At 37.1% G+C, this 19,427-nt stretch overlaps 1 protein-coding gene across 4 annotated transcripts in view; it reads left to right on the top strand.

The window, feature by feature from the left end:
* The window catches only part of LOC107065410 (fibroblast growth factor 17), a 112,600-nt gene extending 99,908 nt beyond the window's left edge, over positions 1-12,692 (top strand). For all 4 annotated transcript variants that reach the window (XM_015319094.2, XM_089177659.1, XM_015319075.2 and 1 more), the window contains 2 exons: positions 5,823-5,929; positions 6,159-12,692. In XM_015319094.2, the coding sequence (XP_015174580.1) occupies positions 5,823-5,929; positions 6,159-6,656 (605 nt within the window). In that variant the 3' untranslated portion in view covers positions 6,657-12,692. The remainder of the gene's footprint in view (positions 1-5,822; positions 5,930-6,158) is intronic.
* Positions 12,693-19,427: the final 6,735 nt, after the last annotated feature.

Raw genomic sequence — 19,427 nt, forward strand, 5'->3', positions numbered from 1 at the left:
TTTTTCTTCGTAAACGATACAAAAAAAGGTCGGACATGATAAAAAAAAAAAAGAAAAAAGAAAAATGTAAAAGAAGGATAAGGATCCGCGATGATCGTCAGAGAAATCTCATCTTCGCTAATAACACCGAGAAGAGGAGCAATATCTCTTTGGAGAGAGAAAAAGAATGAGAGTAAGGGTGTTGCCCTTTTCGCTCGAGAAAAGACAGAGACGAAGAGGTGGGACTACTTCAAAAAAAAAAAAAAAAAAAAAAAACGAAGGGAGTTTTTGTAAGGACCGAGAGAATTCGAGATGAGTAACGATGGATGGACCTTTACCTCGTCTAGTCGTTATATTTTTCGACTAGACACCGTTTATCTCAACGTCTTATCTATCCATAATTCTCGACCATTCGCTCTCTTATTCTTTTTATCCCATCTTTTATTTATTGATCACCTTCGAAAATATACACAAACTTTTCTTTTTCCTTCCAAAGCCGTAGTTACACGTACCTATTTACAAGCGCGTAAAATCCTATCTCTATCTTATAAACGAGAAATAATACTTGCGACCAAAGACAATTTTTCGAAGACCAAACCAACTGGAAAAGCGTATCCTTATCGCAAATTGATTAGCTCGTAAATGTCAAAACTTGTCCTATAGGTATGACCGTTTCGATAGAAATAACCATGCTTCGATGTGTTCAATCGTTTCCCGGAATGTCCTTCTCTCCGATCTTTTTTTTTTCTTTCCTTTCTTTCTTTCCCTTTCTGTTTCTTCACATTTATCGTTGAAACTTGGTTTTTGGTGAGAGAAAAATCAGAGAAAGAAAGGACAACGTTGAATGTTACGAAAATGTTATTTCATTCTTAAAACATCATCCACGCAATGTTCTTCCCGGCCGCCCGCTCGTCCGCCTCCCCTCTATCCCATATATCGAACGAAAATCGATTATCCTCGTTATCTTGTTGAATTCTTTCACGTTTAAATTCCAAGATGTCTTGTCTCTGATTGGTCAGTATATTATGCTCGGAGGAGAGCGTTCTCGATTCCAATGCAATCTTGAGAACCGTTTTCTCGTCGTGCATGTGAAAGTGAAGGAGGAGAGAAGAACGGTGGAATACCGTGTCCGCCCTCCGCAACTTTGTGCTAACAGAAAGAGAAAGAGAAAGAGAAAGATGGTATAAGAAAAAGAGATGGAGAAAGAAGAGAGAGAGAGAGAGAGAGAGAGAGAGAGAAAGAGATAAAAATAACTGGGAGGAGGGAAGAAGTTGAAGGCTTGTGTAAACAGAAGAGCCAGTTTTCGCGCCGCACGGTACACCGGTACGTCTGCACCTCCCCGAGATCCATCACGTTCTTTCGTCTCCTCCTCTACCACCTACTTCTCTTCACCTTCTCTCCCGTAAAATTTTCTCTCTCTCTCTCTCTCTCTCTCTTTCTTTTTCTCTCTTTTCGTATTATCAACAACAACGGTTGATTTTCTTACGAAATTGAATAAGAGAATCGTGACGTACCGTGGGATCTTTTTATGATTTTAGCATTCCAATTGTTTCTTTCTATTATTTTTTATTTTTGTTATGTATTTTCTTGTTTTTTCTTTATCTTTTTCATTTCATCATTTTTATAAGACAAATTCGGTAATAGATCCTACATACGATGATACTATATAACTTCACGATAAATTATAGTAATATACTGTAGTAGTAATACATATATATATATATATATATAAAGACTATTATCTTCGTCATCGTAACGACATATGACTGATCGGCAAGCTTGGCATCAGTTTTCTCTTCGTGCTAAAGACAACCGGGTATCGATTTACCTTAGAAGGAACGTTCCAAAGAGCTCGATATATACTCCGGAAGAGAGACGTCATCGGATAAATGACAGTGACTTTATAGAAGATATAGCTATTGTTCTTGGCAATGTTAACGATCGACGTCACATCCACTGTTTTAACCAGTTCCAATTCTAATTTATTTTATTAGTTATAGCAATTAATTCGATATCTTGATATCAAATCATTTTTTACTCTAGGATTTCGAACGTAAATAATTTCCCATTATTATGATAACCAAAATCACATCGAAAATAATGGAGATTATTTTGAAGAATAATTAAATGTATGATTACTTTACAAAAGAATACTTATTTTGTTTCAAAAAGTATCATATATTAATTGTTATACATAATCTTGTTTTTTTTTTTGTTAAATAGAATAATCGTTTTATTTCGCGTAGAAATCAATTTTATTTACTATCTCTTACTTGATTATTTCGTTTTTGTTTCCATTCCCTCTTTCTTTCGTTATCGTATTAGCGAAAGCGGATGCGTGCCTGCGGTCGCTCGAGTACAGTTTCCGTGGTCGTTTACCACGAACGTAAGAGTAGGTGCTGCTAAGTATTTTTACGATCACGTTACAACGATAATCCTAAAGGATCGTCGTCCCCAGGTCAACTTTCCGTTTGTCTGATAAAACTATGGAAAAACTTCCTCATACGAAAATGAATTCGATCGATTCTTATAATTAGTTTAATGAAAAGTTAAACATGTATTTTCATGAGAAAGAAAGACGTCAAGTTCGTTTGTTTCATCTTAGAATCATTAGAAATCGGCTTTTAACCCTTTGTCTCCTAATTACACGGTGAGAAAACTGGTCCTGAGACTCGTAGAAATAGACATATATATATATATATATATACTACTCTACCTGTTAGAAAAAGAGAATGTGTATGTCTATTCAACGAGCCCGATTAAGAGAGGCTCGTTCTCTTCCATCGCGTTAGAAACGGTAGAGCCACTAATTGGTTGTCTTCATTGTTCGAATCGACTTACGACGAATTTACTCTAACCCTTTTTTACGACCACCCCGAGAGTAGTCAGGGGGATAGGGTGGATAGGCGTTCCAAAGCTATCTAAAACGTTCTCGGAATAACATTGGATGAGTTACTCGAAATAATACGAGCATGGGAACGCATCTTTTCTTTTTTTCTTTCTCGTTTCTTTTATATTTTTCTTTTTTTTTTTTTATCCTGCGACAACTGGATAAGATCGATTAACATACTCGTTCTAAAAGGACACAGGAATAGAATAAAAAGATAGAAAGAGCGAGCAGAGGTTTAAAGAATTTCGCACGAGCCAGCTTTTCCTTTTGAGTGTCAGGAAAAGACGGACTGACGGATGGATGGATGGACGGACAAAACTAGATAGGATTAAATATGGATCGGAGATCGAGGAAGGAAGGAAGGAAGGATTTTCAAGCGCAGACAGGACTCGTCCGACTTGAAATTTAATTATTTTAGTCTTAGCGAGCTGTGTGATTAGCGCGTCACTCCGGTAAACCAGACTTCAGCTGTCGCACCTTTGATCCGAGCCGAGACGCCCAGATTTATTTTCTCTCTCTACTTTATCACTCTTTTTTCTTTTATCCAGTTTGTATGTACATCGTGTACACGTACTCTTTGCTTCTGGTAAAGAAGGAAGAAAGGAAGGAAGGATGCCGTTGCCCATCGACCAATCGTGCGTTTAGGTGTTAATGACAGGGTCGCTATTATATACGTGCGCCCTCATAACAAGAGCTGTAGCTTATACGCATCTTTTCTTTCTTTCTTTCTTCTTTTTTTTATTCTTCTGCTTACGCGTTTGGTATACCGCTTTGGTATACCTATCTCGCGTTGTATTATAGCTTTCATAACGCCGACGCCGCGAAATTGTGGCATGCCAGTGGTTCTCAATGGTACCATTTATTCGTGTCACGGAAATAACAATCGTTTCAATCAACCCCCTTTTTCTTCTATTATTGTTCACGGATAAGAGAAACTTCTCCGCAACACATAGGACAAAACATTGGCAACAGTATTTGGACGAGTTTCTTCGAGCCTGCTTTTAAACGTGAAAGGGTTGAAAGAACTCGGCCGTCGTCCTCATTCGAGGGCGCGGCGGGTCAGTTGCGAACCTATAACCAACCGGCAAATCGGTTCCCGTATCGCGAGAAGCACGTAGAAGTAATATATGGGATCCATTCTTCTCTCCTTCTCCTTTTCTTCCCCTCCAATCCCTATCTCATTCTCTCATTCTTTCTCTTAACGTCCCGGTCTTTTTCCTTGTATGAGAACGCTGGTCGCCCATCCCACCGGTTATTATCGGGGGTAATCGTGCCTAAAAGCCGGTGCCCGCTTTTGATTAAAATTGCCTTTTAATTCATTTGGCAGCCTCTAATCTCCTGGCGGCTTCGATCAGAGGGCAGAAACAGTAAGGAGACGGGGGTGGAGTTTTCGATAGAGGAAAAGAGTCTCAGTCTCTTTCTTTCTTTCTCTCTCTCTCTCTCTCTCTTTCTTTCTTTCTTTCTTTCTTTTAGCAAGACGAAGAAATTTTTTGGTCATGTTCTTCTCCTCGTCGCAAAAATTCTTCTTTTAAACTCCTTGCAATCGATCGAAATCGTTATTATTTTGGTAATCCTTATTATTGAACAGTGTATTATACCAAGTATCGAGGCTAACCAAAGGGAACATAAGAGGGTCTTTGATTTTCGGTATTTAGAGAGAAGCACTTGGCACTACTTCAAATTCGATATCGAAAACCGCAGGATATATATGGAAAACTTCCAAACACTTACCGGTATTGTAATGTCTCTCGCGATGTGATAGTGAACTATTTCGAGATATTGTCAATTTCGTATATGCCGTTTCCGACGTATTTTCATACATATTCATTGTTCCCGTTTTTTCTTTTTTTTTCTCTTTTTTTTTTTTTTAATAGATATTCCTTCAAATGAATGTAACGGAATTGACTTTTCGAATGGAGGTTAATTAACTTCTATAAAGTTCGATTTAGAAACTCTCTCGAACAAAAAAAAGAACGTAAATAACTTAGAGAGATAATTTTGGATGTTTCTTGATAATCCGATGCCGAGAATTTAACCGAACTTAACGAGACCACAAGAAATGGACCACCCAAAGTACACTTTCTTTCTCTTTCTTTTTACACTATCTGTCTCTCTTGTCTTTTCAAAGGAAGCTGTTAAAGTTTGAGGAAACTTAAAATCTTCCGGGACTTGGTCCTACACCTGTAAAACTCGTATTCTCCCTTTACCACGATCGTAACAAAAGAAGATTCTTGGTTGCTGAGATATTTCGTAATAATATAAGAGAGAAAGAGATAGAGAGAAGAGTTTGGGTTATAGAAATGAAAAAAGACGAAAAAGAGAAAAGGAGAAAGAGAATGAGAATGGAAGAGGAGAGGTGGAGAGGGTGTAGAAGTTGAACGTGCACTCTTCGGGGTCGAAGCACGAACGACAGGGTCCGCTAAGTGGCAAAGCACACACCAGTCGGTCTCTGTGCCTCCTTCATTAGCACCGACCTGCCTGCCTGCCTGCCTGCCTGCCTGCTTGCCTGCCTGCTTGCCTGGCCGCCGCTTTTCTTCTTTCCACGGTGCCGAAGAAGAGTGCTGAACGATGGAATAAGAGGGACAGTAAGAGTGAGCGAGAGCTAACGTATTTCGATGTAGGTAGAGTACGGACTCCTCACGCCATAAACCACACGGGGACCTTCTTTCTCTTTCTTCCTTGTGGTCTCGCTTCTCGGAAATGTGCCAGTGCGAGAATGCGCGCGAGCGCGCGCGCGCACGCTTTAGCATACCGATGCCACCACCAAAGACATCTCGAGTCCGGCCACCATTGACGAGTTAGCTTTGTCCCATAGCATTTGCCGCGTGTATCGTTTCGAAGGACGCACAGCAAAATCTTTTATATTCTTCTCTCTCTTTCTCTTTCTCTTTCTCTTTTTATTTTCTACAAAAGCAACGATTCTCTATTTGCCCTTTTTCTATTTCTGTTACAGAGAAGCTCACGACACAGTCCGAGGACTTCAGTAGGAAGTTGTATATCTTCGCGGAAAAAAGCCAGCGATACATTTGCTTCAACAAGCGGTGGAAACTCGTCGGCTTGGTAATTTTACTTGACTTTCCTCCAATTATTTTAACCGATTGTTTCATCACGAGAGAGTTCACATATTCGAATAATTTATTTCTCTATTTTCAATGATATCATTTAAAGTTCTCTTATTACTTATTAACTATAGAAGATCTCAAGCATTTGTTGTAATATCTCTAAAATCTTGGCGTTTAAATGAGCCCATTTTGGATCAAATGGTACGACCCTTTTTTTTATGTTGCAGCCGAAGAAACAGAAAGGACCGATGTGCCAGTTTTACGAGGTATACAACGGGTCGTATCTCAGGTACAGGAGCGTGGCCGACGGTACGCGATACCTCGGTTTCAACAAGCTCGGCAAACCAATGAAAAATCCCCATGGTAGACAGGAATGTTTCAACTTCATCAAGTACAATCCTCATGCCGATATAAACCACCATAACAGCCTGGTGAACGCGGATATGGGTGGTATGGAACCGAGAGAACCTTACGTGCTATCAAGAAAGCCTTCACCGATGAGGGCAACGAAGAACTCGCTGATACAAGCCGACAGTAGTGGTGTGAGGCAGCAACAACAGCAACAACAACCGCAACAACAGCAGCAACAACATTCAGCAGGGCACACGACGCATCGTCATCGGCACTCGAATCGTTGGAAGAATCGACAGGACGAAGAGGAACACTCGGCGATGCAACGAAGACGACACGAGAGTCGTCTCCTCGTCGAGGCCAGCAAGTATTGAGCCGGAAAAAGCATTGGCTCGCCGATCAAGACTGCCTCTTTAAATCCACACACGCAACACACATATACATACATGTAGTAGTACACGCGATATACACAAAGCGTACACAAAATACATACATTTATATATATATATATATATACTTATTGTACACGAATATACACTTACATGAAAACTATTATAATTACACAACAACTGTATACACAGGCAACACACACAGACAGACACCGAACCTCCGTGAGTAACCTGAGAATGTATTGTCACCGAACATCAACAAACACACACACACACAGAACACGCTTAAATCGTCGCTTTGATTGGCGTTATTTTGTTCGAAAAATCAGTTCGGTAACGAATATTCAGGGAAATCTTCAAAACGGAGAAACACCGCGACTTCGAGATGACTGCGATTGCGTTTACTCGAGGCACGTGAATTCGATCGCACGAAAAGCCGCGTCTCGATTTTTCTATGGAGATAATGTATAAGAAGATCAAAATGGAATAGGCGAAGGATAGAAGAAAGGATAAAAAAAAAGAAAAAGTTAAAGGAAAAGAGGAACAACAACAAAAAAAAAAAAAAAAGGAAGAAAAATACATAGGGACGAATTTCAACGACTTCGATCTTCAAAATTTTCGCGCGACTCCGAAACTCCTCACTTGTCCCCCGACTGAACCCATTTAGGACAAGTAGGAGTTATTAAACACAGAGACGTAACACGCGAGAAAGAAAAGTCAAAAAAGACTCGCGTCGCGTTTCGAATTTTTGCGGCAGTCAGGCCACAATTCTTCTTCGCGCAAACGAGTAATCGGTCGATTGAAAAGAAAAAACAAAAAAAACAAAAAAATATAATCGTAATGGCGATCGTAGGTGAGCGCACGTGCGTTAGTTTTTCAACCGAGCGATCTATCCCTTTCTCTCTCGCTCTTTCTCTTTCTTTCTCTCTCTCTCTTTTTTGTACGAACGGATTAATAAACGGTTCTAAAAAAATAAAATAAAACATAAAGAAAAAAAAACATTTCTTCTTCTTCGCTACGCACACGAACATTATCAAATTAGTTTTGTATTCTTAAAATGCGCGATTTTCATATAAATAACATCGAATTAAATGCGATTGATTATTTAACTCTTAATTGTATAAAAGGAGAAGGAGAAGGAGGAGAAAAAAGAGGAAAAGGAGGAGAATAGAGGAAAAAAAAGATATATATATCTATAAAATAGAGATTCGCGGTGTTCCTCAGGAGGGGCGTCGCGCGCGAACTCGCTGCTGCGTACACACTGAGAACAATAAATAAATAAATAAAGAAAAAGAAAAAAAAGGAAAAATAAGCCTCATGTCGCTGCGCAAAAAGACTCACTCGCTCGCTGTGTGCTAATTTAATAGACCGCCTAACGTAACATAACATAACATAACGTAACATAACGTATGTGCGTGCGTGCGTGCGTACGTGCGTGCTCTGCCTGCCTGCCTGCATGCATGTCGTATGATATGTGAATGTTAAATGTATGCGTGTGTGCGTAAATGCGCTTGTGTGTAAGTAGTAGCGTACGCGTGCGGCTACGTACGATCGATCGATCGATCGCTCGCGAGCGAACTCAAAGCTTCGATGCACCCGACCGAGCAATACTAATAATAATAATAATAATAATAATAAGAATAATAATAATAATATAAATAATAATAATAGTAATAATAATAATTATTATTATAATAATAATATTAATGATAATAATACTAATAATAATAATAATAATATGAATAATAATATTAATAATGTTAATAATATTAATAATAATAATAATAAAAATAATAATAATAATATTGACATGAAAACAAAAAAAAATATATACACGATAAAAGATGATAAAAAGTAAAAAAGAACATTGCAGAGGAATCGTGGCCCGAGCGAGCGAGCGAGCGAGCGAGCGAGCGAACGAACGAACGAACGAGCAAAGCGAGCGAGCGAGCGAGGAAAAGCGTACCTCTCACTCTCTCTTTATTCTGTGTTGTTGTTGTTGTTGTTGTTGCGTGTGTTAAAAAAAAAAAAAAAAAAAATGCGTGCGTCGTATGCGTGTGGTACGCATCCAAACTCGTGCGTGCGTGCGTGCGTGCGTATGTTGGGGTTGGTAAATTTGCCTCTTAAACGCGTGTGAGTGCGTGTAATATAAACTATATCGTTATTGACTTAATCCTTAGGAAATGCTGCTGGCGCATTAATAATTAAACAAATAAATAAAAACTGTATTATTAGGTTAGAAAAACAAGCGAAAAACTTATGTACGCGATGGCAAAGCGAAAAGCTGTACTGGTTGTTGTTGATTACTGCTCCTGTTATTGTTGCTACTGTTGCTGCTGCTACTGCTGCTGCTGCTGCCGTTGCCACAGCTACCCCTTGTTTCCTATTTTCTCGATATCTTTTCCTTTTACAATTTTTTTCTCCATTTTCTCTATTTCCCTTCTTTCAACCTTTTTTTTCTCTCCCCTCTCCCTCGAGTCCTTAATCCAACGGGAGCAGCGACACACGGTGCAGCTTTTCTCTGTAACGCCACGCGAAAGGAGCGCCTGCTCTGTTTTTTCTCCCAAAAAGGTAACGCTCCCTAGGTAGCTTATTTATTGAAATCACGTTTTAGGTTACTACGAAGGCCGAATCGCCCGATCTTTTAATTCATACTTTCCCTCTTCATTTCTTCTTTTTTTCTTTTTTTTTTTTTCCTTCATTTTCTCTCTTTTATTTTCACCCTCCCTGTCCCTTATTTTCGTCTCTATCCTAATCCCTTCCTCTTTCTCGATCGACCTCGTAACGCGTGTGTGAAAATACGCGTAGCTCTCTTTACCATAATACCCCCCACCCCCCACCCCTCCATCCTACTACCCCAAATATCTATATTTTCGTTTATTTTTAATTATCTCTTGACAATCTTTCTTTTCTTCTTATCTTTTTCCTTCTCATTTATATAATTCCTCTTTTGTGTGTTTGTGTTTTTTTTTTTTTTTTTTTTTTTTTTTTAAATTAGAATACCATTCCCCATTTCTTGTTTCTTTCCTCATCGATTCACCCTCACGACATCACACACGAATTCTTACTTAATCATTGACCGTTCGATCGCGTAATGATCGAAACAGTTTTGTCTCTTATTTTTCGTTGTTTTGTATAAAGATATAAGAAAAAAAAAAAAAAAAGAAAAAAGAAAAAAAAAAGATAAATGATAAAAGAATGATCTGAAATCGCGGACGTTTACGCGCACGATTCGATTTTAAACTCCTTCCTTCCCTTCCTCCTTTAACAAAAGCCCCGTTTCTTTTTCTTTCTTCTTGTCCATAGAGTATCAACTCATTTTTGATAAATTTTTCATTCATGCATTCATATACATATAGGACGCATATACATTCACGAATCATGTGCGTATGTAAATAAAAATACGTATTATGCCTAGCTTTCGAGGAGAAACGAATTCCAGGCCAACGATCGTGCCTCGCATTTAATCGTCTCGTTCGTTAAAAAAAAAAAAAAAATAATAATAATAATAATAATAATAATGAAAGAAAGAAAGAAAGAAAAAAAAAAGAAAAACATTATTTAATGATAATGAGCACCAACATTCCCTTTTCTTATTTTCTACGTACTTAAAAACGAAACCTCTCTCACGCACACGTTGTTGTTCGACAAATTGTCGAGAAATGAGATAAAAAAATAAAAAAGTAAAATAAAAAAAAATACCGAAAAACAAAGAAAAGAAAAAGATTTTTTTCGTTCTGACTTTAAGTTTGCGGCTCGCGATTTTATAATAAGTCGAGTAAGAGAAATACTCGAACGTTTCGTTTTTTGCGCAACGTTAAGACAACAGCGCTTTAGAAAGGCCCTACAAAAAATATAAAAAAGTCCCACCCACGACCGCCCCCGAGAATGCTGTTTGTATGTGATGCTAATGTGAGTAGTTAAAAACAAATTGTACGTAGGAATATATGTATATATATATATACACATGTATATATATGTATATATATATATGAGAAAAAAAAAGATAAAAATAAAAACATAAAAAATATAAAAACAAAACGCCACGTACCCTTTGACGATACCGAGAACGATAGATAAATCGAGAAATCGATCATTTTGTTTATACTTGAAATTCTATAGAACTATAATTGAAGTTTATTATTATCATCATCATCAACCCTCACATTCAAAATTCTCATAAAGAAGAAAATGGAAATTTTGGGCGGAAGTGGAAATAGAAAACCGGATTCGAGTTTGCATAGAAGAAGACTATGCGAATATAAACGTATGTTTTTCTACTCTACACTCATTATACATACATATATATATATATATATACACGTACATGCATATGAACATACATACATACCAACATATATAAACACACGCATATGCATGAACACACATCACCATCAAGAATCTTTTTCTTTTTTTTTCTTTCCTTTTCTATATATCTTTCAAGCTCCGCGTTTTTCCACCTTCTGTCTCTTTTTAACACACGTATTTCTCCTATCTCGTTTTCTTCGTCCATTGGTGCGTGGCGTGCGCAAGCTAACTAAGCAGAATAAAATGTTGCGCGTAAACGGAAACTAAATGCCACCAGCTGACCATGGAGATTTATTAAAACGAGGAAAGAAAAAGGAAATAAGAAAAGTGAAGGAAAATAAGAAAGAATATAGATATATATATATACATATATATGGGAAGAAAAAAGAATAGAACAAGAAGAAGAAGAAGAAGAAGAAAAAGGAAAAATGACATGTAAAAGTCCGAACGCTTATAATTTAATAACAGACAACCTAATTGTAACGCGTAGTGTATTCATATTGTAATATGGTATTGTAAACGCCACCTTTAAAGATGAAAAAAAAAGAAAAAAAAAAACAAGAAACACAAATTATCCTAGAACTATTATTACTATTATTATTATTACTATACTATTACTATACTACTACTACTACAACTACTACTACTACTACTACTACTACTACTACTATTCGTTTTTGTATGTGTAAGCATAGTTTCGTCACAATCGTCACGAGGTAAGGGGAAGAGGCGCTGCGAGAATCACGATTAGAATAAGTATGATAATAATAAATCGATGATTAGAAAGAGAGAGAAGGAAACACTTTTGGAGAAGCATATAAGACGATGATTCTCGAGCGTTATCTTTTCAACACTTAAATACCGAACAAATTTCATTCCTATTTCTCTTTTCTCTTTTCTCTTTCTCTCTCTCTCTCTCTCTCTCTCTCTCTTTTTTCTTTTTTTGCCTTGCACTTTTTCCTTCATCATCATCATCATCATCTACATCATAATCATTATCATAATCATGATCATCCTAATCATCATCATTATCATCATTGGCCCGTTAATTATTTTTGACGAATAATCAGAACGATGGGAATTAAACGAAAGAACGAAGCACACGAGATGAGAATCTGATTACCCTATAGATAGATAGTATATATATATATATATTTAAAAAAAATATAATTAAAAATGAAGAAAGGTAAAGTATAAATACGTGCATACAAAATTAAAAGAAACAAACAAACAAATAAAAAAAAAATTAAGAAAAAAAATTTCAAAAAGAAAAAGAAAACATAAAAGAGAGAGAGGCCCCCCATGTGTATTGTAAGATATTTAATACCGAGAGACACATTGTCATAGGCACACCAGATTGATTGATGATCGATAACGAGCAAACGACGAATGATAATAACGATAATAATAATAATAATAATAATAATAATAATAATAATAATAATATTAATTAAACGTTATTCAAGATCACGATCGTTGGCAAATTTTGCGAAAAACGACGATGTATGATACTCTAAACTATAATTCGCGTGTAGTTTAATATAGTAGCCAAACCGTTACCCAATAAATCGATGTGTCGATGTAACCCGGACGTGTTCTGGTCGTTTAAACGTGACTGCCAAAAGAAATTGAAAATAATGAGTTAAGTGAGAAAGAGAATAAATAGAAAAAAAAGCAAAGGAAAAGAGAGAGAGAGAGAGAGAGAGAGAGAGATAAAGAAAGAAAGAGGGAGAAAAAGAGACTTGTTTATGTTTATATTGAATTTTTTTTTATGTGTGTGTGTGTGTGAGTGTATTAGTGTGAGTGTGAGTGTGTGTGTGTGTGCGTGTCTTCTTTTTTTATTAATTAATCATTTCGATCGACAAAACAAGAAAAATGCGATTAAAAACGATCCATGACACGCCCGGTAGCAATTAGCAATAATATAACATTCCAACGTAAGATTGAAAGAAAAGATTAAAAAAAAGAAAAAAATAATAAAGAAGATTAATGAAACGAGAACAACACACACCACAAGGCGCAAATAATAAAAAAGAAAAAAAGACAAAAAAAAAAGAAAAATTAATATAATGCGATTTCCGATGAATGTGTGCCGCCGTACGAGAGAGAAATGGATGATGAAGAAAAGCAAGAAAGAAAGAAAAAAAAAAAAACATTGTCAAATACATGCTCATACACTGCTAATCGTCGTTCTAATAAACCCTCCAAATCGTCCTCTTTCTTTCGAAATTAATCAATGCAGGTAAGTTATATACGGGAATACGCATTTTTTCGGTATTTTCAATGTAGAGTTTTTTTATTTGTTTTTTTGTTTTTTTTTTTCAAATCATCGACAAAAATTCCTTACCAAGTTGAACGTTTTTCCAGGACATAGTGAGAAAAGAATTTGTAGTCTATCGAAAGAAGAAGAAGAAGAAGAATAAAAAGAGAGATTTGGAGTGTTCACACAATCGTAGTAAATCCGTGTATAGGAAGCTTAAGCGTTCTTCTTTTAAAAGAAGTAAAAGCCAAAATCAAACATGCCGTTTTTCTCGTGACGTATTTCGAAGGACATTACCCACAGCACCGAAGAACGTTGATGGTGATGTTGATGGTATTGCACCGTGGGTTCGTTATTTGCCAAGGATGGTCGAGAAGGAGGGTATTATTAGGGGTCCCCGCGTGTAAGTTAGAGAGAGGGGGCCGCGGGCAAAGGGCGGTAGGTGTAGGTACTACGTGTCTCAGCTTGACGGTCTCGACACTCCAATTCCGACCGTTGATTTCCTCGGTAGTGGGCTTTCAAGGGTACCCCAAATAACGTAAAAAAATCCTCTCACCTCCCTCCTCCTTTTTTTCCACGAGGAGGGATGAGGGAAGGACTCGACGGTAAGTGAAAGAACGAAACGGGATGCGAGAGATATATAGATAGGTAGAAAGAGAAAGAAAGAAAGGAAAAAAGAAAAAAGAAGAAAAAAAAGAAAAAGAGAAGGTCCCCCAATTTCGATCCCTCTTACCACCTCGTTGACACCCTCCTTTCTAGTACATACCGACTCGAATAGTATAAGCACCCCGTTCCAGCTTCCTTCTTAACGCTCTCGAGTGTTTGATCTGGAAATCATGCGTCTGGGCCCAGACAACTACGACTACGACTACGACTACGACTACGATGACGACGTCAACACGTTGACGAAGAAGCCGTTAAGTTTCACCCTCTCTTTTTCTCTTATACTGTTGGAAGAAGCATTCACAAGCTACCAGGTCGAAATTGATCCCTCGTACGAGTTCTCCTCCCTCTCTCTCTCTCTCTCTCTCTCTCTCTCTCTCGGTCCTACGAGATCTCAAGATTAACCCCTTTCGCTTCATAACTCTGTTTCCTCAAGCCGTACCACCGGAAATTTTATCTCACAGGATAATTCCCACCGTAGAACGTCAAACATAAAATAATAATAATAATAATAGAAATAAAAGACATATGGATAAATTAATATATAATTTAATATATAAATTAGTAAATAAAAAAAAATCCTTTCTTATTTGATTGGGAAAAACCCGTATGAATGGAATATCTTGTTGCTTTCGAAAGTCTTTCGATCTAATATTGCAAGAAATAAAACAGTAAAAGAAAAGAAAAACAAAAAAGGGAAAGAGACATCACGAAGGAGTAGATATTTAATTGATTTCTTTCGATAAATTTCATCTGTAAATTCAATTAAAACTCTTGTAAAGCTTGTGTAGTTTTACTCGGCTAACATAAGTGGAAAAAGTGACGCGCGAAATTATACGGCATGGTCCGAAACGCAGATTCTCAGGTTCGACGAGAACAGCATTGGCAAGAGTGTCGGAAGATTCAAGAAAGTGAAAGAGAAAGAGAAAGAGAGAGAGAGAAAGAGAGAGACAAAGGGAGATAGAAAGAGAAAAAGAGAGAGGAGGAAAGCACGTTCAGGCGAGAAGGAGGTCCGATAGGGTACCTGTAGACTCCAATTAAGATCTCTCAATTAGCGTATCTTATCTTTTGGTTGCTTATCCGTCGAGAGCGTCGGCAAACTCGAGGGACGACAGGTTCGGCCTGGTGCGTTTCTTGTTCGTGAAAGAAAGCCGGTCGTCGGTCTATTTCTTCTGCCGTTGGTTGCATCGGCACTTTGCTTGTGAGAATATACACCTCGTGCTCTTTGTGCCATGGTTTTTAGCCGCCGCTGACATAGCCTCGAAGTCACAACCACCCCTCGTTAAAATCGGCTAACCACGTCGTTCGAAAACATTAAGTCACTGATAATTAATGGAAAAAAGGAAAATAAAATAAAAGAAAAGAAAAGAATCTCTCCCGAAAAATGTTTCTTCCCTTTTTTTTCTTTTTTATTCTTTTTTGTCGACGATTTTCGTCAGATCTAAATTTATCGAGCATACGTAAATCATTCTTTGATCGTGAAACATGTTCGGTCGTTTTATAAACGTCAATGTTTGTCTGTTATAAATCATGGATAAATCATAGATTTAAAGATGCCGGATATTGATCGTAATTAGATATGTTTGTACATTTATTAAAATGGCAATGTTTTAAACGTCGTATATCTAAAGCGAGAATTATGACTGCACTTTGTGTATAATCGATGTTATCGTTTATGGTATCTGAAGTTAAAGCTCGGATATGACATCGTCAATGATCGGCGAATTATAATTATGGTATGTTATCGCAACAAGTCTCCTCTCCTTTTGATACCAATGCACTTTCCAACTTCTACTAGCCACTGAGAAATTGTACCGTTATGGGATATTATACGTGTATACGTACGCGTGTGTTTGCACGTATAAAGTGTACCAGATACAAGATCGTTAATTATAATTATTCGATCACGTACAACGTATACCGATAAATTGGCCAAATTGATTGCGACTTTTGATAAGAATCGTTCGAGTATATAATATTAAATAGCGAGTCGCGATAGTGAAATTGAAGGAAGACATATCAAACGTGTTCATCGGAATGCGTGTCTCGTGTCGTTTAGCAACGGTAATAGCTTTTTATGATAAATTAGATCGTACGATATGAGAGAAATCATTTTGATCGTGTCTCATTCTTCTTTTTCCATCCTTCTCTTGATGATTACGAACAAACTAGAAATGGAGACGTCATAGATTTTTCTTTTTTCCTCCGACAAACAAAGAAAAAAAAAAGAAGAAAGAGAAAAAGGATGAAAAAAAAATCAATTCCCTCCCACTTGTTCGTCAATTGAGTTAAATCTATTGTAAATGAAAGGGACTACGTTTTTAAAAAGTCTCTTTCAAATAGGAGGTCAAAATGCGGGCCTTTACAATCCCTTCGTTTGTCCTTGACTAAGAAGAAGAAGAAGAAGAAGACCGTTTATAGAATTTCTCAATACGAATTCGAAGGAGTTTCGGGATATAGTTCGAAATAGGACTAAAAATATATAACCTGAGATGGAAAAGAAAAAATAGTTATAAACGAAAATTTAATGATCTAAAATATAGAACAGACAATTATTAATATACTATAATATAGTAGCAAATGGTATAACAATTGGGACGTACTATATCTCGTATAAAGTCGTCCACATTTAAAAGTCATAATCCAAGTCCATTGAAGCGTTTCCGCAGGAAGTCCATTTCACAGAGAGGTCGAGGAAAATAGAGGCAAGAGAATCCGTTTGTTCTCTCTCTCTTTCTCTCTCTCTCTCTTTCTTTATACTCCTATTTCCCTTTCTTTTCTATACATACACACATAGAACTCCATTTCGAGTAACTTTCGGTAACAGGAAGTCAAGTTGACGTTGTGTAAAATACATGGCCAAGGCGGGATACGATGGTGAACAAGAGGAAGAAATCGTTAAGAATGAAGAGAAAGAGAAAACGGACCTCGGTAAATATTCGTTCGGACGTTAGGTCTCTCTTTAGGTAGGTATTGTGAAAGAGAATCAGTCAGTCGACTTTGCCTTTAATCGTCACGGATTTTCTTAAAATGTTCGGCGATTTATGTGACCGGGTTTTTGGGTGGCCACCTTGTCGAATTTGTAAAGGATTTTTTCGCACGTTAGAAATGTCTTATTCATCTCGTTTTCTCTATTTCTCATATATTCACTATGTCTCTTTGTTCATTCCTTCCCGTTCTTCCAGTTTCTTTTCTTTTTTGGTAGTCTTACCTAGACCAGGTGCAAAGATGCAGCAGCACTTTTACGCTCGAATAGAATGAAAAAAAAAAAAAAAGAAAAAATTCCTCCATCCTCCAAAAAAAAAAAAACAACCAATCCGGAATCAACGAATTTTCATTGCAATTAAAAGAAAAAAAAGGAAGCAATTCTTTCAAGAGTTTCTTCACGTTCAACTTAAAATGTCGTGGTCGAATTTTTTCTCGTATTTTTGCAAGATACCATCTACACAACGACAATAAGATTTCGTGATTAGTTGTCATCATTATTGTCGTAATCGTCGTTGGTTATATACATATATACATGTATAACTGTATTCGTTAAGCGATTAGGAACCCGGGGACGTCTTTTTAAACGGCTGTAGATCTTTGAAAATCGTCAAGATCGTTTTGATTTTTCGGATGGCGGTTCTTAATTGGACCAACCGTGAGGAGGACACTTTAACACGCAAGCGCACTCGTCTACTGCCTTTCGGCGACCTTCCTTATCTGGTCATTATCTGTAAAACAGCGGCTACTCCTTAACCAGTAATATCATGGACCGTAAATGCTTACAAAAGAGGAGGGTGAGAAAAGAAAGAAATAAAAAAGAAAGGAGAGAGAAAATTTTCGAACAAAGGCTACCGCAACCGAAAGTACAATTTATTTTAAAGGCCGATTCGTTAATTAGATAACGTGTCGACGATAAAGATTAGTTTGTCGTGTTTAGAAAAGTAGAACGAATGGCACCCGTGAAAATTGGATCTTCTCGGAATTTATGCGGTCTTCGAATAAAACGAAAGGTGAAATAATATATATATATTTTTTTAACGAATTATCACGACGTAAAAGAACAATCTCATGATTTATAGTTTACAATTGATTTCGATGATTTACAATAAAACGCATCAATACGAGGATTACGTATAAGACCTTATCAAAAAATGATCTTAAGAAAGATCACCGAAAAATTCTTTGGTATTTATGACGTAAGCCCATTAATACTATTATTTATAAAACCAATTAAGACAATAAAATTAGTCGGGAACGAGAAAAACATCTGACGTAATCTCTTTTATAAACGTATCACGAAAGGTTGCTTTAAATTACGCGAAACGACGTAAGCAGGACACGATGCAAAGATAAGAGTAAATGTTGCAACGAGAGAAAATGTATGAAGGGCTATCGAAGAAAGTCGAATCTTTGAAAGGAAGATAATCGATCGATTTTCTCGTTTGTCGTTATAATCGTTTTATTCTTTTCTTTTTTTTTTTTTTTTACCTTCGGTAACAGGCCGAACGTAATTTCGAAGAGAGCAAGCAAGCAAGCAAGCTGAGGTAGCACGTTCGGAAGTCGACAACGAAGAATTTCTTTCTTTCCTTTTTTTTTTCTTTGGAGAGAAAGAGAAAGAGATAGAAAGAAAGAAAGAAAGAGAGAGAGAGAGAGAGAGAGAAAGTAGGGTGGTGGTTGCTTCTGCTAGCCGGTACAGTAGAGAGACAGGTAATTGTGCACCAGTTTACGAGGACGATAAGTTAGGCCGGCACAAAAACTAATACCCGGCAAATAACAGGCATTACTTATACTTACACGGTCGTACGGTGGACGGCGTGTCAGGCCCTCTGGGCTCTCCGGGCCCTCCGGACCTACGGCAGTCCTCCTCTGGGACGGAACTACGGAGAAGAGAAGCACCAGGCCTTCTCCGATATTGCATTACGCCCGTATGATATATGCATTCACTCGTTTTACACCTCTGCCACTCGAACCTACGCTGGTGTGCACTCACCCTACCTGCTGCTGCTGCTGATGCTGCTGCTACTCACCTATGCTCAAACTTATTCTTCTTCTTATTTTTATTCTTCCTTTTCTCTCTTCTTTTTTTTCTTCTTCTTCTTCTTTTTTACTGCTGGGACATATAGCCAACCATTTACGATAGCTTTGCACTTCGATGTTACGAGAGAAACGCTTCGGGTCTTTCTTTTATTATTGAAGTTGGGAAATCATTTTTAGACTAATCTTTGAAGTTATCAAGTTATCAGATGATATTTATATAGAAATACGAGTTATACATTTACTTATATACATAAATGCATACATCAAGAATATTATCAGACTAAAACGTATTGAAGATAGAAACGAAAATTGAATCGGAACATGATGGAATAAAACTCGTTGGCGGAAGTAAAGCAGACAAGGAAATCAAATGAGCGTTCTGAAATTTCCGATCTTTCGACGATTATCGACGAAAAAACCCAGACAGTACTTCATCTATCTTTAATAATTACTATCTCCATTTTACCTTTATTAAGATTCTTCGTGTTGCAATTTTAATT

Source organism: Polistes dominula, unplaced genomic scaffold, assembly GCF_049000335.1.
Source record: "Polistes dominula isolate Pdom_NZ unplaced genomic scaffold, Pdom_raw_medaka contig_373, whole genome shotgun sequence".
Taxonomy (NCBI): Eukaryota; Metazoa; Arthropoda; class Insecta; order Hymenoptera; family Vespidae; genus Polistes; species Polistes dominula.